General features: G+C 39.0%; 1 protein-coding gene across 6 annotated transcripts in view; it reads right to left on the bottom strand.

Annotated features, from left to right (window-relative positions):
* Positions 1 to 23,924, bottom strand: part of PIK3C2G (phosphatidylinositol-4-phosphate 3-kinase catalytic subunit type 2 gamma) — a 644,646-nt gene that overhangs the window by 47,145 nt on the left and 573,577 nt on the right. For all 6 annotated transcript variants that reach the window (XM_070788624.1, XM_070788625.1, XM_070788623.1 and 3 more), the window contains one exon: positions 8,834 to 8,909. In XM_070788624.1, coding sequence (XP_070644725.1) covers positions 8,834 to 8,909 — 76 coding nt within the window. The remainder of the gene's footprint in view (positions 1 to 8,833; positions 8,910 to 23,924) is intronic.

Genomic DNA, 23,924 nt, shown 5'->3' on the forward strand with positions numbered 1-23,924 from the left:
AAATATTGTAAAGTATGCATTCTTGGCTTTTGTTGGCTCATGTGGACAGAAATGTACAGGAGAATTAAATTAACACATAAAAAAAGAAATATAACTTTTAACAATGATTTTTAAAGAAAGTCTTTCACAAAGTAATTTGCTTTATGTACTTATGATATTTATAGAAGTTTTAATTTTTGTTCTAGTGGTTATTTTATTTAATATTCTTAGACTTTTATTTCTTTTGACAATATTTCTTTCCTAATAGAAGCAAAGATAAAATTAGTGTGATGATCTTTCTCATCTACTTTGATCTACCACCCAATTACATTCAATGTTGTGATCTTTCTCAGTGTTTTTCTAATACTAATATTACATATGCTAAAATTTTTTATTGCTTGATTTGCTACACTTTAAGTGATATCTTTTGACACAGAGCTATTAGACATGAGGTAATTAGAGAAAGTTTTTTCTCATCTTTGTTTCATCTTTTCCTTCCTATATCAGCCACAGCAACAGTCTAAAATAATCTAATTACATGAGATTATATGAGATGCTATAGCAAAGTGTATATTTTAAAGCTTTCCAACCCCATGGACTGTAGGTGGCCAAGCTCCTCTGTACATGGGATTCTCCAGGCAAGAATACTGAAGTGGGTTGGCAGTCCCTTCTGCAGGGGATCAAACCCAGGTCTCCCATACTGTAGGTAAATTCTTGACTGTCTGAACCGTCTTCCCACCAGGGAAGCCTAATCTAAAATAATCTTCTAATTAAAAACATGAGATCATATGATATATTGTAGCAAAATGTATATTTCAAAGCTTTCAGTGGAAAATTTAAAAAACAATACAAGTGTTTATTTACAGACAATCATAACTAGCCCTTCATCTCTTGTCCTTCCATATCAGTAAAATTTAAATTCAAAACCTGAGTAACATGGACTTCCCCAGTGGCTCAGTGGTAAAGAAGCCACCTGCCAATGGTGTAGACTTGGGTTTGATCCCCGGGTTGAGAAGATCTCCTGGAATAGGAAATGGCAAACCACTCCGGTATTCTTGCCTGGGAAATCCCACAGACTGAGGAGACTGGCGGCTACAGTCCAGGGAGGTCACAACAAGTCGGCCATGACTGAGCGACTGAGCACGCTTGCATGAGTAACATACTTCAACCTATGGACAATTGGTCTGGGCTTTGCCAGAACAAGCAGCTAGAACATTAACCAGAGAGACCTTGCCATAGAGACTGTGTGGCTTCCATTTAAATTAACATCTCAAAGGGAAAGTAGTGATGTAAGGTAATGATTGAAAGCTCCTCTTTGTAATCATTTATAATTATCAATGGCATCTAAACATGCTCATTAATTCATCCTCTTAACTCTGGCAACTGTTGTCTTTGATCAAGTTCTAGCCCATTACCTACATTATTATTTCTGTATTGTGACAAAAATCTATCTTCTGTGTATCAGAGCTGCGTACTGGTGGAAGGTGGATAATTTTTATTTTTGTAAATGTATTATTTGGCATGGTGGCTGTATTAATTTGTGGGGAGTACAGAGAGTCTGTCATTAGAGAATTAACGAATACACAAGATAAAATTCAGCAACTTTCTGGTTAGTGCCTTGGTTGAGTCTGGTGTCTATAATATTAAACATGATAATTTACAGATTTTTTTTTTCCCCCTGGTGATACTTCAGGAGAATTCTAGTGGTTGGGAAGCTTTGAATTCCTTGTGCTGGGATTTTTCCACTTAAAATGGTGAGTGTGAGAGAAGGAGCTTAAATTTGGATTTTGGTGTCTTCTCTACTGTCCTTTTATTGTCAGTTATTTATTCAGGAATTCTTTATGGACTATCTAGAGGAGACAAGGCACGTTGCTCAGCACTGGGTTTACACTGGTAAGCCAGATACACATGGCTTGTGTCTTCATGGATTTTTAGTCTGCAAAGAAGCACATAGCATAGTTATCATTGCAATATGTGTTTTGAGGGAAAAAAACATTATATAGGTCTATATAGTAAAGGCAATTGAGATGAGATCTGAAGGATGCAGATAATGATGGGGAAGGTGGAACAGGAATCAAGAAATCTAGGCAGAGAAAATTGATCTGTGAGGTACTGAGGGTCTTGTCTTAGTTGAAGAATTGGAAAAAGACAAGAGTCAAGATTGGGAAGGACCTGATATTTGACTTTTAAGGGAAATTGGTGGGTACCAGATTCTGCTGAGATACAGCTGGAGAATTCTGATCTTTTTCCAAATTGCTGGGCCAGCCGCATACATAATTTGTGGGAGTCATTGAAATAAAAATGCAAGATGAAAATTCACAGTTCTTTTCCCCAAAAAAATTTTTATTAAGAATTTCAAGTTAGTGACAACAGAATATTAAACCAAGTATAGGATTGTTCTAAGTACTGTACTTTGTACGACTGCATAGGTTACAAGCCCAGGAAGTTGGCTCTGCCTAAATTAGGCAATGCAAAGCCAAGGAAAAGGGATAAGTAGAGGAGAGAGTATACTTGGTTGGCACTTCCTGTTGTTCTACTAAGGCATGTTTAGTTAGTGAGTAACTGGAGAAGGCGATGGCACCCCACTCCAGTACTCTTGCCTGGAAAATCCCATGGATGGAGGAGCCTGGTAGGCTGCAGTCCATGGGGTTGTGAAGAGTCAGACACGACTGAGCGACTTCACTTTCACTTTTCACTTTCATGCATTGGAGAAGGAAATGGCAATCCACTCCAGTGTTCTTGCCTGGAGAATCCCAGGGACAGGGGAGCCTGGTGGGCTGCCGTCTATGGGGTCGCACAGAGTCGGACACAACTGAATCAACTTAGCAGCAGCAGCAACGGCAGAGGTGGGACTACAAATGATTACTCATATGATCTTTGCAAGTCTTGTGCCTAGATACATAGGTGTCCAGATGTGCTGTGCTAAGTCACTTCAATCCACTCTCAGTTCGTTAGTAGGGGTAGTAAAATGGTACAGTCTGGGATTTTTGCTTCAGGTCATCCTATTTAACCATTACTTTAATACACTGAATAAATTTATCATCTAATTATTTAACAATTCAAAGTTTCAAATGAGTGACAAGAAGTGTCCTTAGTAGTGTGCTTCTTTTTTGGAATCAACTGATATTCTGTGACAAAAGTATTCAGAATTCAGAATAAGAAAGAGGAAATAATTTAAAGAATACAAAAAGGAACAACTTCCTGCTAATCCTTCTTTGTTTCAGTGATTTGCATATCCTGCTTAGAATATGCAGTCCTGCTCTTGTAACATAAAATATCGAGAACCAAAACTTTTGTCCATTATCACTGACAAAAAAGTCTTAACTATTATATGATGTAGTAAGAAGAAAGCAAACCAAAAAAAAACAAAAAGAATTCTGAAACAACCATTTTAGTTTTTATAATAAGAACCCTACTTTTTTTGTATGCATGTATTTTAAAACACTTTATAGACAAATAATAATCACAAAATCAAAAACTTGATAGTGACCCATAGTCTATGTTTTGAAAGAATTTTCTTTAAGGGCTTTAATGACAAAATAGAGGCCAACCTAGTAGCTTTTTTTTTAAGTTAACTTCTCTAGAAATTGGCTACTTTCTTATTATTTGTTTTTTTAATCTGGTTAACTCAAGTTTACAAATAATGATTGTTAAAAATCTATCCAATTAATACTGTTTTTTAGAGAATATTTATAAATTACGACAATCAGTTCACTTTAGTCACTTAGTCCTGTCTGACTCTTTGCCACCCCATGGACTGCAGCACGCCAGGCCTCCCAGTCCATCACCAACTCCTGGAGTTTATTCAAACTCATGTCCACTGAGTTGGTGATACCATCCAACCATCTCATCCTCTGTCGTCACCTTCTCCTCCTGCCTTCAGTCTTTCCCAGCATCAGGGTCTTTTCCAGTGTGTAAGCTCTTCACATCAGGTGGCCAAAGTATTGAAGTTTCAGCTTCAACATCAGTCCTTCCAATGAACACTCAGGACTGATCTCCTTTAGGATGGACTGGTTGGATCACCTTGCAGTCCAAGGGACTCTCAAGAGTCTTCTCCAACACCATAGTTCAAAAGCATCAATTCTTCGGCAATCAGCTTTCTTTACAGTCCAACTATCACATCCATACACGACTACTGGGAAAACCATAGCCTTGACTAGACGGACCTTTGTTGGCAAAGTAATGTCTCTGCTTTTGAATATGCTGTCTAGGTTGGTCATAACTTTCCTTCCAAGGAGTAAGCATCTTTTAATTTCATGGATGCAGTCACCATCTACAGTGACTTTGCAGCCCCCCAAAATAAAGTCTGTCAATGCTTCCCCATCTATTTGCCATGAAGTGATGGGACCAGATGCTATGATCTTAGTTTTCTGAACATTGAGCTTTAAGCCAGCTTTTTCACTCTCCTTTTTCACTGTCATCAAGAGGCTCTTTAGTTCTTCTTCACTTTCTGCCGTGAGGGTGGTGTCATCTGCATATCTGACATTATGGATATTTGTCCTGGCAATCTTGATTCTAGCTTGTGGTTCATTCAGCCCAGCATGTCTAATGATGTTTTCTGCATAGAAGGTAAATAAGCAGGGTGAAAATATACAGCCTTGACGTACTCCTTTCCCTATTTGGAGCCAGTCTGTTGTTCCATGTTGAGTTCTAACTATTGCTTCTTGACCTGCATACAGGTTTCTCAAGAGGCAGGTCAGGTGGTCTGATATTCCCATCTTTTTAAGAATTTTCCGCAGTTTATTGTGATCCACACAGTCAAAGGCTTTGGCATAGTCAATAAAATAGAAGTAGGTGTTTTTCTGGAACTCTCTTGCTTTTTCCATTATCCAGTGGATGTTGGTAATTTGATCTCTGCTTCCTCTGCCTTTTCTAAAACCAGCTTGAAAATCTGGAAGATTATGGTTCACATATTGTTGAAGCCTGGCTTAGAGAATTTTGAGCATTACTTTACTAGCGTGTGAGATGAATGCAATTGTGTGGTAGTTTGAGCATTCTTTGGCATTGCCTTTCTTTGAGATTGGAATTAAAACTGATATTTTCCAATCCTGTGGCTACTGCTGCATTTTCCAAATTTGCTGGCATATTTAGTGCAGCATTTTCACAGCATCATATTTTAGGATTTGAAATAGCTCAACTGGAGTTCTATCACCTCCACTAGCTTTGTTCATAGTGATATTTCCTAAGGCCCACTTGACTTCACACTCCAGGATGTCTGGCTCTAGTTGAGTGATTACAGCATCATGATTGTCTGGGTCGTGAAGATCTTTTGTACAGTTCTTCTGTGTATTCTTATGATCTTTTCTTAATATCGTTGGCTTCGGTTAGATTCGTACCATTTCTGTCCTTTCTCGAGCCCATCTTTGCATGAAATGTTCCCTTGGTATTTCTAATTTTCTTGAAGAGATCTCTAGTCTTTCCCATTCTATTGTTTTCCTCTATTTCTTTGCACTGATCTCTGAGGAAGGCTTTCTTATCTCTCCTTGCTGTTCTTTGAAACTCTGCATTCAAATGGGTATATCTTTCCTTTTCTCCTTTGTTTTTCACTTCCCTTCTTTTCAAAGCTATTTGTAAGGCCTCCTCAGACAACCATTTTGCTGTTTTGCATTTCTTTTTCTTGTGGATGGTCTTGATCCCTGTCTCCTGTACAGTGTCATCAACCTCTGTTGATAGTTCATCAGGCACTCTGTCTATCAGATCTAGTCCCTTAAATCTATTTCTCACTTCCACTGTATAATCATAAGGGATTTGATTTAAATCATACCTGAATGGTCTAGTGATTTCCCCTACTTTCTTCAGTTTCAGTCTGAATTTGGCAGTAAGGAGTTCATGATCTGAGCCACAGCCAGCTCCCAGTCTTGTTTTTGTTGACTGTATAGAGCTTCTCCATCTTTGGCTGCAAAGAATATATTCAATCTGATTTCAGTGTTAACCATCTGGTGATGTATATGTGTAGAGTCTTCTCTTGTCTTGTTGGAAGAGGTTGTTTGCTATGACCAGTGAGTTCTCTTGGCAAAACTCTATTACTTTGTCCTGGTTCATTCTGTACTCCATGGCCAAATTTGCCTGTTACTCCAGGTGTTTTTGACTTCCTAGTTTTGCATTTCAGTCCCCTATAATGAAAAGGAAGTCTTTTTTTTGGGTATTAATTCTAGAAGGTCTTGTAGGTCTTCATAGAACCATTCAACTTCAGCTTCTTCAGCATTACTGGTCGGGGCATGGACTTGGATTACTGTGATATTGAATGGTTTGCCTTGGAAACAGAGATCATTCTGTCCTTTTTGAGACTGCATCCAAGAACTGCATTTCGGACTCTTTTGTTGACTCGTTTCCTTCTGAGGGATTCTTGCCCACAATAGCAGATATAATGGTCATCTGAGATAAATTCACCCATTCCAGTCCATTTTAGTTTGCTGATTCCTAAAATGTCGATGTTCACTCTTGCCATCTCCTGTTTGACCACTTCCAATTTGCCTTGACTCATGGACCTAACATTCCAGGTTCTTATGCAATATTGCTCTTTACGGCATTGGACCTTGCTTCTATCACCAGTCACATCCACAACTGGGTGTTGTTTTTGCTTTGGCTCTGTCTCTTCATTCTTTCTGGAGTTATTTCTCTACTTCTCTCCAGTAGCATATTGGGCACCTACTGACCTGGGGAGTTCATCTTTCAGTGTCCTATCTTTTCACCTTTTCATACTGTTCATGGGGTTCTCAAGGCAAGAATACTGAAGGGGTTTGCCATTCTCTTCTCCAGTGGATCACATTTTGTCAGAACTCTCCACCATGACCTCTCTGTCTTGGGTGGCCCTACAGGACATGGCTCATAGTTTCATTGAGTAAGACAAGGCTGTGGTCTATGGGATTAGAATGGTTAGTTTTCTGTGATTGTGGTTTTCAGTCTATCTGATGGAGAAGGATAAGAGGGTTATGGAAGCTTCCTGATGGGAGAGACTGACTGTGGGGAAAATTGGATCTTGTTCTTATGGGCAGGGCTATGCTCAATAAATCTTTAATCCAATTTTCTGTTGATGGCTGGAGCTGTGTTCCCTCCCTGCTATTTACCTGTGGCCAAACTATGGTGGAGGTAATGAAGATAATGATAACCTCCTTCAAAAGATCCCATGCATGTACTGCTACACTCAGTGCCCCCAGCCCTGCAGCAGGCTACCACCAAGCCATGCCTCTGCTAGACACTCCTGGACACTCACATGCAAATCTGGGTCAGTCTCTTGTGTGGTCACTGCTCCTTTCTCCTGGGTCCTAGTAGACAAGCTTCTGTTTGTGCCCTCCAAGAGTCTATTTCTCAGTCCTGTGTAAGTTCTGGCAGCTCTGTGGTGGTGTTAATGGTGACTTCTCCAAGAGGGCTTATGTTATACCCGTCTGCAGCACCCAGAGCCCCGTGCCAGTGGCAGTCCACTGCTGACCCGCACCTCCACAGGAGACGTTCAAACACAGTTCTGTCTCAGTCTCTAAAAATATTTTATTTTGTGGACATCATTCTTCTTTAGATACATGCTATGAAATGTAAGAAATTTCCTTACTCAATACTGTTTATGGTTTAACTATAAAAGCAAAGCATCTTAGAGGGTAACATTACTTACATGAATAAAATATAGGCACAATAAAAGTGATTTAATTATCATATATTAATTTAGAATTTGTTAGTGTAGAGCAGTACATAGTGGAGAAGTGAGTGCTTGACTGAAAGTTATTTTCAGTCTAACAAGAGAAACAAGGCAGACACAAAAATAAATATGTAACAGTAAACAATCACACTATAAGACCTGATCTGGCTATAGAGAACTGTACTCATAAGGGGTAAGTAACTAGGATATCAGGCACAGAGAGAGGTGATGAGCAGATGGGCCTAATCTTAAAGGTAGAGAATACGAAGGTGGATGTGGACAAAAGGAAGACTGGGAGTTGCAAAGGGAAGTTTGGGGTGGGGGGTGGTGAGGCCTAGCCAATCATGAGTTTGCAAATTTTGTGTGAGATAAAAACCAGTATCAGTATTAGATGGCCACTGGCAATGGATTTACATTAAAGAATGCTTTAGATTGATAGGATATTTAAAAAGTCTTTGCCAATCTATGTGAGATGATAGAGAAATTAATTAGAATTAACACACATTTGGCAGAGAATAGGGTAGATAATTTTGCTGGGCTCATTTAGGATCCTGTTAATAAAATAAGACTTCATGAAGGAGGTGGAATAACTATTGAGCTTTAAAAGATAAGTATGAAACTGCTAGATAATTCATGGTCATTATTATTGCCCAATATTTATTTTTGTTATTTTCTAAGATGTTGAGTAAACTGTAAGATTTACATGCAGGGGAAACCAGGATCTCTCTCTCTGAAATGCAATTCCACCTCAAAGCACAATTAACTGAAATAAGTTAATAGTGGGGTAGCATGGAATTATTATAATTAGACAAACACACCTGGGTTTAATTTAACTTGATAAACATATTCTAAGGGGTTAAAAATGGTTTGAAAAGACTATGAAAGCCTTATTGTTAAAAATATTTTAATTTGAAAATTAAAAACATATAGTTCTTATTTTTTATACAATTAAAACTCAATAATTGTACATACATGCTCTGTTGTGGTCTGACTCTGCAACCCATGGCCTGTAGCCCACCAGGCTTCTCTGTCCACAGGATTCTCCAGGCAAGAATACTGGAGTGGGTTGCCATTTCCTCCTCCAGGGGATCTTCCCAATCCAGGAATTGAACCTGGGTCTCCTGCACTGGCAGGCAGATTCTTTACCACTGAGCCACTGGGGAAGCCTCACAATTATATTGAAACTCAATAATTGTACATGGTAATAATGATAAAATTACTTGCCTAGGTCCACAGCTGATGATTCTTTCACTGCTTGTTCCACAGGCTCAGAGAGAAAAAAGCTAAGTACACAATCACTCTGAAAAATAAGACAAAATATATTTTTTTCATTTCATACATTTATTTATCATTCCTATTTCTTAGTCTCTGAAAACACTGACCCAAATATAGAATATTTATATATACCTGTTTTTATTTATAGATATATCTATATTTATATATTCCATAAATAAGCAAAATATACTAGGAAATCTATTAAGCCAATGCTATAATTTTTCACTAAATTAAGCTAATCTCTCACGAGATTAGAATCTGGCTATTTTATATTTCTTTAAGAGGCTCAGGTGTACACCGCTTTTAGAGCTCACCACAATGTTTACACTCTTGAACTTTATAATTATGCATCAATCTCACATGTCCTTTTTCTAGAAAATGTGTACTGTTGGACAAAAGTTTTGGAGAAAAATTACTCTCAGTAGGACACAGACACTCAGTGAAAAACCATTGCTCTTCAGAGTTCAGTTCTAGAAATGCTCACTAAGCTTTAAGCATTATGGAATGTTAGGGTATATTTAGAAAGAGAAAGATGCAAAAGGTGACCTCTGTATTAGAACACAATCTGATTAGTGGAGGAAACAGATTGTATTGAATGCTTCAGCAGAAATTCTAGTTCTGTGTAATTTTACTACAAAGAAGTGAGTGTGCTTCTCTTTTAAACTGATATGATCACAAACAAACTGACATTTAACCTGGACTCCAAATAAATGGGCTAACTGATGAATCAGAATGACTTGTCCTTAGTGACACTGACAGGCATTTTGTTTTAAGCCATTATATTGACACGCATTTTGTTTTAAGCAAAGTAGCCTTTCCTATATTTTTTTTATCTGAAGGGCACCACTACATAACTGATTACTGCTTTTGACTATCATAAGCTGATGCCATATTAGCTGCAAAGCCACCTGACATTCTCCATCCTCCCCAGCTAGCTTTGTTCTGTGCAATGGTTCTTTCAACCTTTTCCAGAAACTTAAGCTTCCAACTCTGACTCCTTTCCTGATGATTTTGTCTCCACTCTAGAGAAAAACAAAAGGCAGATGGAGATTTCTGAATTTCCTGCTGAAAAATCTACAGATGCACAAAGTCATGTTTTCTCTTTTCTTCCTTCTCCAAGGGAAGATCTGTCTCTCTTCCCATCTATTCTAAATTGAATTGCACCCTCCCCCAAAATGTTGAAATCCTAACCCACAGTAGCTCAGAATGTGAACTTCTTTGGAAATAGGATAACTACAGATATAATTAGTTAAGTTAGGATGAGGTCATATGGTGGAGGGTGGACCTCTCATCCGATATGACTAGTATCTTTATAAAAAGGGGAAATTTAGACATATTTCATGCTGCAAAGATGGTGTGGAGAGACAGGGAGGAGATGGCCATCTATCATCTACAATCCATGGTGAAAGCCTGGGATAGATTCTTCATTCACACCTGTCAGAAGAAATCAACCCTGTGACACCTTGATTTCAGGTGTTCATTCACAGCTTTGAGAACTGTGGTGCAATGCATTTCTGTTGTTTTAAGTCACCCAGTGTATGGTACTTTGTTATGGCAGCCCTTGCAAACTAAAACACCACTGAATGCTGCTCATGTCCTTCAGTGTCCCAGATTCTATACCTTTCTCCTCAAGAACCTTGTAGAATGTCCCAGTCTATAGTCTTTTTCTTCCTTCCTCCTTTCCCTCCCTCCTTCCCTCTCATTCTTGCTTGCTTCCTTCCTTCCTCTTCCTTTCCTCCCTCTTTCTTTCTCTCCCTTAAGAATCAAGTATGGCCATTTCCCTTCACTTTACAACCATATTTCTCTTTTTATGATGTTTACATTTCTGTCCATTTTATTAATAGCATCTTATTTAAAAGTAGGGCTTCCCTGGTGGCTCAGAGGTTAAAGCCTCTGCCTGCAATGTGGGAGACCTGGGTTCGATCCCTGGGTCAGGAAGATCCCCTGGAGAAGGAAATGGCAACCCACTCCAGTATTCTTGCCTGGAGAATCCCATGGACGGAGGAGCTTGGTGGGCTACAGTCCACGGGGTCGCAAAGAGTCGGACACGACTGAGAGACTTCACTTTATTTAAAAATAACTGCAAGGGAGGCCACAGTATACATAAAGCACAAAAAGACTATAGCCCTAACAGTTATTCCTAGAGAAATTTTTCCTTCACCATTTCCATTCCTTCCAAGTTTTATTCCAGAAAGAGAGAGAAGGATGATTAATATGTCCATAAGGAGTAATCGCCATCACAATATTAACTTGGACAAAAACAATAAGGACCCAATTTAGCTGGTACCATCTTATTTTTCCTGGGCTTCCCTTGTGGTTCAGCTGGTAAGGAATCCACCTGCAATGTGGGAGACCTGGCTTCAGTCCCTGGGTTGGGAAGATCCCCTGGAGAAGGGAAAGGCTACCCACTCCAGTATTCTGGCCTAGAGAATTCCATGGACTGTACAGTCCATGGGGTCACAAAGAGTCGGACATGACTGAACGACTTTCAGTTTCAGTTTTCAGTATCCTATTTTCCCACCAGATAAGTTTAAAAAAAAGTCAAAGTTTTCTCAGTGTGGAAGAGTAGGACAGCTTATACACTGACATGGTACCCCAGATGAGTTATAAAATTTCTCAAACCATGCAAAGTATACTCATACAAAAACAATTTCTTGTCATTAATGTCCTTTTCAAGTCCTGTTATTTTTCTCCTCTCTAACACAAACTTATGGGAAGAGCTGTCAGTAGTCACACTGATTCCACTTCTTCAACTTCCTCTCACTTTATGATCTACCACACTCAGGTTTCTGTCATTAATTGAACTTTGAAAATGCTCTTACCATCATTTCTCTTGTTTAAGGTCTTTTCCCCCCCTAAATCCAATAGAGATTTTCTTGGCCCTTTATATATATATAGCTGCTCCATTTTTAGTGAAAAATTCTCTTTCACTTGCTTTCTTGTTCTCCCAGTTTTTCTTCCATTTGTCCTGCCATCTCTTCTTGCACTTTTTTCAGGCTCCTTTTCGTTTTGCTTATAACTTCAGATCTAGTGTCCTTCACTTTTGGCTCATTTCTCTCATTGTTCTAACATGTTCTTTCTGGGTAATGTTATCCCCTTTGGTGGCTTCTATATTCCCTGGTGGTCTAGGGGTAAGATTCTGAACTCCCAATGCAGGGAACCCAGGTTTGATAACTGGTCAAGGAGCTACATCCCACATGGTACAGGTGAGAGTTCACACACCGCAACTAAGACCCGGCGTAGCCAAATAAACAAATGAATAAATACATAAATATTTTTTAAAAATAGACATTATAATGATTTGCAAATCTACAGTTTTATCTCCATTCTATCTCTTGAACCTCAGCCCTCTACTTCACTACATCAAAATATCTTTTTATTGGCTTCCTTGACTATTCTAAAGATAATTAAAACCCCCAAAGAACACAACTAAATGCATTTTCTTTTCTCTTGATTTGCTACTTCTTCCTGTGCATGCATGCTCAGTCACTAAGTAGTGTCTGACTCTTTGCAACCCTATGGACTGTGGCCCACCAGGCTCCTCTGTCCATGGGATTTTTCAGGCAAGAATACCAGAGTGGGTTGCCATTTCCTCCTCCAGGAGATCTTCCTGACCCAGGGATCAAGCCCACATCTCCCATATCTCCTGCACTGTAGGCAGATGCTTTACCACTGTGCCACCACTATGCTGCTGCCGCTGCTAAGTCGCTTCAGTCGTGTCCGACTCTGTGTGACCCCATAGACGGCAGCCCACCAGGCTCCCTCGTCCCTGGGATTCTCCAGGCAAGAACACTGGAGTGGGTTGCCATTTCCTTCTCCAGTGCATGAAAGTGAAAAGTGAAAGTGAAGTCGCTCAGTCATGTCCAACTCTTAGCGACCCCATGGACTGCAGCCCCCCAGGCTCCTCCATCCATGGGATTTTCCAGGCAAGAGTAGTGCCACCACTCTACTGAACTGTATTTCCTCATGCTCTCTCACCTCTGCTTTTCTATATGTTCCTTTCTCCATTCTTTCCACCTCTATCCACCCACTTGCCCAAGCTTTATCACATTCTCTTTTCTCTACTCATTTAGGGTAGTCAGTGTGATATCAAGAGCAGATATCATTTATTCACTCATATCTAGTAGAGTAGTTTTACTCAATAAATATTTATTAATAAAAACAGGTCTGATTTCAGATATAGAATACATTGATCTTCTAATGGAAATATTTTTATCTGTGTAGCAGTTTTATGCATCATTATAAACTAGTTGATTAGCAATTTTGATCTCTACATGTTGTTCTCTTGTGAACTTGTTTAATAATGTATCTTCAAGAAATATATCCATATTCAGAGAGCTGACCAAATCAAGTTTTTTAGTTTGAGAGTCTGAAGTCAAATTTCAGACCGTGCAGAATTTGTGGAAGGAAATCTGACCTTCATTGGTTTTTGCCAACTAGTCAGTTATTCTTCTCATTTTGGCAACATTTTGACCTCACCTCCTAATGGTTATTAAACTTCAGTAGTAGGCAGAATAACTCCCCAATTAGTGTTTGAAATGTCACCACTAGCTAATTATTCCCTTGTGTTTACACTGTCATATCCTTGAAACCCTCATTTGTAATTCCAGGTGTGGGTGACATGCTTAACACTAATTTCTTCTTGTGGCAAGATGGTTTTCACTCTATGAGAAACATGATCCAGTGTCAATGGAAGGGGAAAAAATTAATAAAAATGATGATAGGATGGGAAAGTTGATATTGCTGGATTTCAAAATAATCAATTAAATTTTTTTTCACATTTGACTTTACTTGTGCGCATGTATCCCACAGCTTTTTAGCACATTGCACTACTGGAGAGTTTGGAGAATTATTGAAATGTTAGTGCTACGATTGCTTTCACTGAAACCCTGAACCAGTGTTTTCAGTTGAGTTTGTACTGACCACCAGGCAGTGTGGCTGTCTTCAGTCGTGTAGACTGAGCAACTCTATGCGTGCCTTCTTTACACTGACTATAGATATACTCCTAGTCTGCAGGGCTCTCCAAATGTAGAACTGCCAGATATAATTAATAAAAACAGATGATGCTCGGGACTTCCTTGGTGGTCCAGTGGCCAAGTCTCTGCTCCCAATGTAGGGGAGCTGGATTCTATCCCTGGTCAAGCAACTAGATCCCACATGCTGCAATTGAAAGATTTCTACATGCCACAATGAAAATTGAAGATCCTGCATGCTGCAACTAGGACCTGGCACAGACAGATAAATCAATCAATTTTTTTTTTTTAATATGGTCACAAAGAGTTGGACACGACTGAGCGACTAATCTGATCTGATCTGATATGTTTTAAAAAAAGATGATGTCCATGCAATATTTCAAGTGTGAAAACTTAAAGTGTTAGTCACTCAGCTATGTCCAACTCTTTGCAGTCCCCTGAATTGTAGAGGGCCATACTCCTCTATCCATGGGATTCTCCAGGCAAGAACACTGGAGTGGGTTGCCATGCCCTTTCCCAAGGGATCTTCCTGACCCAGGGACAGAACCTGGGTCTCCCATATTGCAGGCAGATTCTTTACCCTCTGAGCCAGAAATTTATTTATCTCATATTCAGATTTAACTGGGCAGCCTGCATTTTATCTAGCTATCCTACAGTGTAAGATGCTTAAAGATGTATGGGCACACTTTTGGTTGTCTCAATGACTAGCAAGTACAATTGGCAATTAATGAATAAGGCTACTTATTCTAAATATCCTGACATACCTACAATATTCTCCCATCACAAAGAATGTTACTTTTCTGTTTAATTCTTCAAAAGGTAATGGTTTCCCAGAGGAAAAACTCTACTTCATTCTAGAAATGAGAAAACTGAATATCAGAACTCATAAGGGGTTGACTGATTGAAATTAGTATAAAAAAGAATGTAGAGTATAATTGGTATGCCCAGGCTCAACTGTGTTACCACTGCCAATGACCTATAGACATGAAGAATACCTAGAGGACCGGTGTGCCTACAGAGAGTTTTGCAGGAATCCTAGGGCACTCTAGTCTTCTGCACAAGCGTGAAGCAACTGGGACATATTGATGAGTTATAAACAGAAAAATATGATATTATTTTCAGAAAAATAATTTTATACTTATATACTATATATTCTGGAGAAGGGAATGGCAACCCACTCTAGTATTTCTGTCTGGAAAATTCCATGGACAGGGGAGCCTGGCGAGCTACAGTCAATGGGGTTGCAAAGAGTCGGACATGACTGAGCAACTAACACACACAATATACTTATATGCGATAAGTATATTTCTAAGATATTTCTTAAAAAGTTTACAGTGCAGGATTGTGGAGGAAAGGAAAAATAGAAGCCAGACTTAGAGAATGTCATCAGCAAAATCCCTTGTAAGCTCAACATATTCTATTCTCCAAGTATTCCACTCTGCTTTCCTTGTAAGTTTCTGAAATGATGGTAGTGCTGTCTCACATTTCCCTTTATAACCCTGGTCCTGGTGATGGGGTAGGTCTCCTCCTTGCATCTCCTTTCTCTTCTAATCTCCACACTTGCTTCCTATCTAAAAATGCCTTGCTTTGAATATCCATGTCTACTACACAGCCCTCTCCCTCTTATTTCACTTGTCTACTGAGCTCTAGGTCACTGGCCTTTATTCCAAGAACATTTAAAATCTTGGAACATTGTCATTTTTTCCTATAGTACCAGTCACAATTCACACTTATGTTTTTCTTTTTCTTTCTTTCTTTCCAATTACTTTACAATATTGTAGTGGTTTTTGCCATACGTTGACATGAATCAGTCATATACTTTAATATTGACACAAAACATCCTTTTAAAAAAACATTCATTTCATCCAGTAATCTTATTCTGCATCTCACTCCATTGCTCACTTTTGTTCTATTGATCTTATCTTGATCAATGACTGAAGTTCTTCCATTTTCTTGATTTCTAGCCTCTGAGGCTACAAGCACCTGCTCCCTCCTTTTCAGCTCACTTCCTCTAGTTATGTAACTTGAACAATCTGTTGATCTTTACACTGAACTTAACCCCTCTCATATTCTCATATCCTTCCTTAGCCAATATGGATCTCATGGTCGATACTTATAATAACTCTCTTGCATACTCCTTTCAACTCCTTTGACCCTTTCTCCCCTTTATGTTATCATTCACTTGCAAAAAATGAAAACAAAATAACTCTGGTTACTCTCTGCCAACTCTGCAACTGTAACAGGCCTGAAGAATATTGCTAAAGAAAATCACTCATTCATGCTTACTGATCTTACTGTCACCTCAAGCCCACTACCCGATGGTACTTGAATTGGCATTCAAGATTTTCTGGCAATTTTACACATATCACTATCCCATTTGGTGTTCCATTCACCTATAGGACTATTTAATGTCTTAACCTCACTCCTCAAAATGTGAACATGCTTTCTCCATCTTTCAATCTTCTTGTTGATAGAAAAAACAGCCACAGAGAAGAATTTTTATAAGCTCCCAATATCTATTATCTTACCATACCTCTGCCATTTTGTCTGCTACGTAGGTGGACTGCCTGTGCTCTAATTTGAGACTGATTGGGCACCAGATAGCATGCCTTCTTCTCTACTTTACGTCATCACTCTGATATCTGGCTAAGTGCATCACCAATTTTTGATTCTTTAGTGGATTTTCCTACCAGCTTATACATCATTCATTAAAAAAAAAAAAAAAAATTCTTGACTTACATTTCCCTGCACACTATTTTCCCCCTCCTCCTTTGTCTCCCCTCCCCATTCATCCTTAGAGCAAAGATTCTACAAGGATTGTTTTCTTCTTTCTACCCCAAATTTCTCTCTTCACATTCTCCTTTGAGCCCATTTTAATCAGATTTTTGTTCCCAACACTCTCATCAAACTGACTTGGTAAATTCACCAAAGATATCCATTTTGTTAATCCAGTGGTCAGTTCTCAATTTTTGACCCATCAGTAGCATCTGAAACAGGATGTCATCATCCCTTCTTCTTTGAAATATTTCCTTCTCTTGAATTCCAGGCACCAGATTCTTTCAGTTTCTAACAGATTGCTTTTTCTCAGTCTCTTAGATTGATTCTCTTCCATCATCTCAAATTTCAAAATTGGTGTGCTACATGGTCTCATCCTCAGACCTCTTCTCTTTAATATTTACATTTTTACCCTAAGTAATATCCAGGCTCATGGCAAGAAAAACCAATTATTAGCTGAAACTCCAATATTTATATTTCCAGTCTCTCTTTTCCCCTCAACTGAAAATAGTCAATTTTCTACTGGACATCTCTACTTAAAAGCCTCATAAGCAACTCAGTGTATTTTGATCCAAACTCCTGAAAACCTTCACTCCCCACTGCTCCTCCTGTAGTTTTATCCATCACAACAAACATTCAACCAATGCAAGCATGTATGGCCAAAAAGGTGGGTTGTTGGCCTGCATTTATCCTGATTAATCAGTTCATGTGCCCTAACAGTTGTTAATATATGGAACATCCTTCCTATGTAAAACATTATATACTTGGTGAATAAATTAATGCATGGTTGATATTCATCTTCAGTTCAGTTCAGTTCAGTCATTCATTTGTGTCCCACTCTTTGCGACCCCATGAATGGCAACACGCCAGGCCTCCCTTTCCATCACCAGCTCCTAGAGTTTACCCAAACTCATGTCCATTGAGTCGGTGATGCCATCCAGCCATCTCCTCCTCTGTTGTCCCCTTCTCCTCCTGCCCTCAATCTTTCCCAGCATCAGAGTCTTTTCCAATGAGTCAAATCTTCGCATGAGGTGGCCAGAGTATTGGAGTTTCAGCTTCAGCATCAGTCCTTGCAATGAACACCCAGGACTGATCTCCTTTAGGATGGACTGGTTGGATCTCCTTGCAGTCCAAGGGACTCTCAAGAGTCTTCTCCAACACCACAGTTCAAAAGCATCAATTCTTTGGTGCTCAACTTTCTTCACAGTCCAACTCTCACATCCATACATGGACCTTTGTTGGCAAAGTAATGTCTCTGCTTTTGAATATACTGTCTAGGTTGGTCATAACTTTCCTTCCAAGGAGTAAGCATCTTTTAATTTCATGGCTGCAATCACCATCTGCAGTGATTTTGGAGCCCCCTCAAAAAATAAAATCTGATACTGTTTCCACTGTTTCCCTATCTATTTCCCATGAAGTGATGGGACCAGATGCCATGATCTTAGTTTTCTGAATGTTGAGCCGACTTTCTCACTCTCCTTTTTCACGTTCATGAAGAGGCTTTTTAGTTCCTCTTTACTTTCTGCCATAATGGTGGTGTCATCTGCATATCTGAGGTTATTGATATTTCTCCCAGCAATATTGATTCCAGCTTGTGCTTCTTCCAGACCAGCGTTTCTCATGAGGTACTCTGCATAGAAGTTAAATAAGCAGGGTGACAATATATAACCTTGATGTACTCCTTTTCCTATTTGGAGCCAGTCTGTTGTTCCATGTCCAGTTCTAACTCTTGCTTCCTGACCTGCATATAGGTTTCTCAAGAGGCAGATCAGGTGGTCTGGTATTCCCATCTCTTTCAGAATTTCCCACAGTTTATTGTGACCCACACAGTCAAAGGCTTTTGCATAGTCAATAAAGCAGAAATAGATGTTTTTCTGGAACTCTCTTGCTTTTTTGATGAGCCAGCGGATATTGGCAATTTGATCTCTGGTTCCTCTGCCTTTTCTAAAACCAGCTCGAACATCTGGAAGTTCACAGTTCACGTAATGCTGAAGCCTGGCTTGGAGAATTTTGAGTATTACTTTAGTAGCGTGTGAGATGAGTGCAATTGTGCAGTAGTTTGAGCATTCTTTGGCATTGCCTTTCTTTGGGATTGGAATGAAAACTGACCTTTTCCAGTCATGTGGCCACTGCTGAGTTTTCCAAATTTGCTGACATATTGAGTGCAGCACTTTCATAGCATCATCTTTCAGGATTTGGAATAGCTCAACTGGAATTCCATCACTTCCACTAGCTTTGTTCGTAGTGATGCTTTCTAAGGCCCACTTGACTTCACATTCCAGGATTTCTGGTTGTAGGTGAGTGATCATACCATCATCATTATCTGGGTCATGAAGATCTTTTTTGCACAGGTCTTCTGTGTATTCTTGCCACCTCTTAACATCTTCTGCTTCTGTAAGGTCCATACCATTTCTGTCCTTTATCGAGCCCATCTTTGCATGAAATGTTCCCTGGTATCTCTGATTTTCTTGAAGAGATCTCTAGTCTTTCCCATTCTGTTGTTTTCCTCTATTTCTTTGCATTGATCACTGAGGAAGGCTTTCTTATCTTTCCTTGGTATTCTTTGGAACTCTGCATTCAGATGCTTATATCTTTCCTTTTCTCCTTTGCTTTTAGCTTCTCTTCTTTTCACAGCTATTTGTAAGGCCTCCTCAGATAGCCATTTTGCTTTTTTGCATTTCTTTTTCTTGGGGATGGTCTTGATCCCTGTCTCCTGTACAATGTCACAAACCTCTGTCCATAGTTCATCAGGCACTCTATCTACCAGATCTAGGCCCTTAAATCTATTTCTCACTTCCACTTCCATTCATCTTAAATGATTCTAAAGTTATTGAACTTTGATATCAATGATCCAGGTAAATGCACTAAGCTATACTAAATACACTATGAGGTTATACATATTTTTTCTTTGCTAAAGTTGATCTTTATTTAACTAATACAGGATTCTTAATGTCTAATAATGTGTTTTTAAATTAGAAATTCAGTCAGCAAAAAGTAAATCTAAAAGCCAACTGAGCAATTTTAAACCAAAATCTCCATCAGCTTATATTTCAAATTCAGAGCTCATATTAATAGTTTGTTTACCAATTATATTAATAAGTCGTTTGTAATTTTAAATAATTGATTTTTGAGAGAGTTGATCAATTCAAAGTCACCCAAAACCTAAGTGTTTTTCTAATATCATATGAATATATTCTTGTTCTCAAAGACGACAGAGAGTTAAATCCTTGCAAAGATCAGAAGTAATGTAATATGACACTGAGATCAATTTTTTCTTTCTTTAAAATAACACATTAAGAATTCCCATTTATTAACTGGCCAGCCAACATCTAGAACTGACTGCAAGATTTAGTTTCAACAAGTTAAAACAATAAGCTAAATCTATCTCTCTCAAACACCATGAAGCACTATAAAAATGTGAATTTAAAAATGAATTCCTTTAAGAGTTTTAAATCAAAGTTGAACAGTAATTATATTTTATTGCTTTTTTCATAGAGCAGCTTGTCAGAATGTCCAGTCTTTAATGTAGTTCAACCCACTATATTTGTATTGGAGTTACATGGAAGAATGGCACTGTGAAAAATAGTGAACTTCTAAGGAATCTTTTATAATCCTGGCTCTAAAATGTCATCAGCATTTTTCCAGAGTCTGAAAAATAATCTTAGTTTTACTGATGATACACATATGACATTTATCCTGCCTGCATCATAAGCTCAGCCAGCTTCAAATAGGAAAAGAGCAATATAGTGACAAATGCAGTAATTAACATCTGGGTTTAGCAAGCAGAGAACAAGAAACATATGTTCACTATTAAGACAGGATTTACCCGTTTGGATTTATTTTGACATTTGATTTCTGCTTAAAAAATAATATTGCTTATGCCGAAAGTGATAGCATTCCTTATTTTAAGGGACTACTAGAAATAAGCAATAAGACTAAGAGCTAAAAATCACAGTGAATATGGTTTTTAAAAGTTTTCAGACAACAGCTGTTGGATTATCTCAGCTAAACCCAATGTGGGAACACATTTGTTTAGGTACTGCAATCATTTGCTGTAACTTTTATTACATGTTTATATTGCCCTTTATAAAGATCTTACTTAGTTTACAACATAATTTAACCAAAACAGAGCAAAATTTAAAGAAACAAAAGGAATTCCTGTTATGACGACTATCGTTTACTTGTGGAATGAAACTGCACACATTGAAAGAACAAAAGAAGTTTCAATCAGTTTGAGGGATGGGAGTCAAGCTAAACAAGCAAAAATAAAACCAAGTAGATAGAGGGCTAGAATGTCTAAATTGGTGCTTACAGCCTCATTAGAAGAAAGTGAAACAGTGTGTAACTGCAGTCCTCATTTTTGTCTGTTTTATCAGCCAATTTATGTGTGGAGAAGGGGAGTGGAGAGAAGAGAGAGGAGAGAGGAGAACGATGGTCTCAGGGATTCATAGTCATCCCTCTATTTGAGTTGCTGGCCTAGAGGAGCTATTCCATGTTCAAGGTCAGAAGGGGCGGCAGTGAGGAGATAGCCCTCATCAAAGGTAAGGAGCAGTGGCTGCGCTTTGCTGGAGCAGCTGTGAAGAGATACCCCACATCCAAGGTAAGAGAAACCCAAGTAAGATGGTAGGTGTTGCAAGAGGGCATCAGAGCGCAGACACACTGAAACCATACTCAGAGAAAAATAGTCAATCTAATCACACTAGAACCACAGCCTTGTCTAACTCAATGAAACTAAGCCATGCCTTGTGGGGCCACCCAAGATGGGCAGGTAATGGTGGAGAGGTCTGACAGAATGTGGTCCACTGGAGAAGGGAATGGCAAACCACTTCAGTATTCTTGCCTTGAGAACCCCATGAACAGTATGAAAAGGCAAAATGATAGGATACTGAAAGAGGAACTCCCCAGGTCAGTAGGTGCCCAATATGCTACTGGAGATCAGTGGAGAAATAACTCCAGAAAAAATGAAGGGTTGGAGCCAAAGCAAAAACAATACCCAATTGTGAATGAGACTGGTGATAGAAGCAGGTTCGATGCTGTAAAGAGCAATATTGCATAGGAACCTGGAATGTCAGGTCCATTAATCAAGGCAAATTGGAAGTGGTCAAACAGGAGATGGCAAGAGTGAACATCAACATTCTAGGAATCAGTGAACTAAAATGGACTGGATGGGTGAATTTAACTCAGATGACCATTATATCTACTACTTCAGGCAGGAATCCCTCAGAAGAAATGGAGTAGCCATCATGGTCAACAAAAGAGTTTGAAATGCAGTACTTGGATGCAATCTCAAAAACGACAGAACGATCTCTGTTCGTTTCCAAGGCAAACTATTCAGTATCATAGTAATCCAAGTCTATGCCCCAACCAGTAACACTGAAGAAGCTGAAGTTGAATGGTTCTACGAAGATCTACAAGACCTTTTAGAACTAACACCCAAAAAAGATGTCCTTTTCATTATAGGGGGTTGGAATGCAAAAGTAGGAAGTCAAGAAACACCTGGAGTAACAGGCAAATTTGGTCTTGGAATACGGAATGAAGCAGGGCAAAGACTAATAGAGTTTTTCCAAGAAAATGCACTGGTCATAGCAAACACCCTCGTCCAACAACACAAGAGAAGACTCTACACATGGACATCACCAGATGGTCAACACCAAAATCAGATTGATTCTATTCTTTGCAGCCAAGGATGGAGAAGCTCTATAGAGTCAACCAAAACAAGACCAGGAGCTGACTGTGGCTCAGATCATGAACTCCTTATTGCCAAATTCAGACTGAAATTGAAGAAAGTAGGGAAAACCACTAGACCATTCAGGTATGACCTAAATCAAATCCCTTATGATTATACAGTGGAAGTGAGAAATAGATTTAAGGGACTAGATCTGATAGATACAGTGCCTGATGAAGTATGGACGGAGGTTCGTGATATTGTACAGGAGACAGGAATCAAGACCATCTCCATGGAAAAGAAATGCAAAAAAGCAAAATGGCTGTCTGAGGAGGCCTTACAAATAGCTGTGAAAAGAAGAGAAGCAAAAAGCAAAGGAGAAAAGGAAAGATATAAGCATCTGAATGCAGAGTTCCAAAGAATAGCAAGAAGAGATAAGAAAGCCTTCCTCAGCGATCAATGCAAAGAAATAGAGGAAAACAACAGAATGGGAAAGACTAAGGATCTCTTCAAGAAAATTAGAGATACCTAGGGAACATTTCATGCAAAGATGGGCCCAATAAAGGACAGAAATGGTATGGACCTAACAGAAGCAGAAGATATTAAGAAGAGGTGACAAGAATACACAGAAGAACTATGCAAAAAAGATCTTTACAATCCAGATAATCACGATGGTGTGATCACTCACCTAGAGCCAGACATCCTGGAATGTGAAGTCAAGTGGGCCTTAGAAAGCATCACTATGAACAAAACTAGTGGAAGTGATGGAATTCCAGTTAAGCTATTTCAAATCCTGAAAGATGATGCTGTGAAAGTGCTGCACTCAATATGCCAGCAAATTTGGAAAACGCAGCAATGGCCACAGGACTGGAAAAGGTCAGTTTTCATTCCAGTCCCAAAGAAAGGCAATGCCAAAGAATGCTCAAACTACTGCACAATTGCACTCATCTCACATGCTAGTAAAATAATACTCAAAATTCTCCAAGCCAGGCTTCAGCATTACGTGAACCGTGAACTTCCAGATGTTCAAGCTGGTTTAGGAAAAGGCAGAGGAACCAGAGATCAAATTGCCAACATCCGCTGGATCATCGAAAAAGCAAGAGAGTTCCAGAAAAACATTTATTTCTGCTTTATTGACTATGCAAAAGCCTTTGACTATGTGGATCACAATAAACTGTGGAAAATTCTGAAAGAGATGGGAATACCAGACTACCTGACCTGCTTCTTGAGAAATTTGTATGTAGATCAGGAAGCAACAGTTAGAACTGGACATGGAACAACAGACTGGTTCCAAATAGGAAAAGGAGTATGTCAAGGCTGTATATTGTCACCCTGCTTATTTAACTTATATGCAGAGTACATCATGAGAAACGCTGGTCTGGAAGAAGCACAAGCTGGAATCAAGATTGCTGAGAGAAATATCAATAACCTCAGATAATGCAGATGACACCACCCTTATGGCAGAAAGTGAAGAGGAACTCAAAAGCCTCTTGATGAAAGTGAAAAAGGAGAGTGAGAAAGTCGGCTTAAAGCTCAACATTCAGAAAATGAAGATCAGGCATCTGGTCCCATCACTTCATGGGAAATCGATGGGGAAACAGTGGAAATAGTGTCAGACTTTATTTCT

The sequence above is a fragment of the Bos indicus genome, chromosome 5 (genome assembly GCF_029378745.1).
Source record: "Bos indicus isolate NIAB-ARS_2022 breed Sahiwal x Tharparkar chromosome 5, NIAB-ARS_B.indTharparkar_mat_pri_1.0, whole genome shotgun sequence".
NCBI classification, from domain to species: Eukaryota; Metazoa; Chordata; class Mammalia; order Artiodactyla; family Bovidae; genus Bos; species Bos indicus.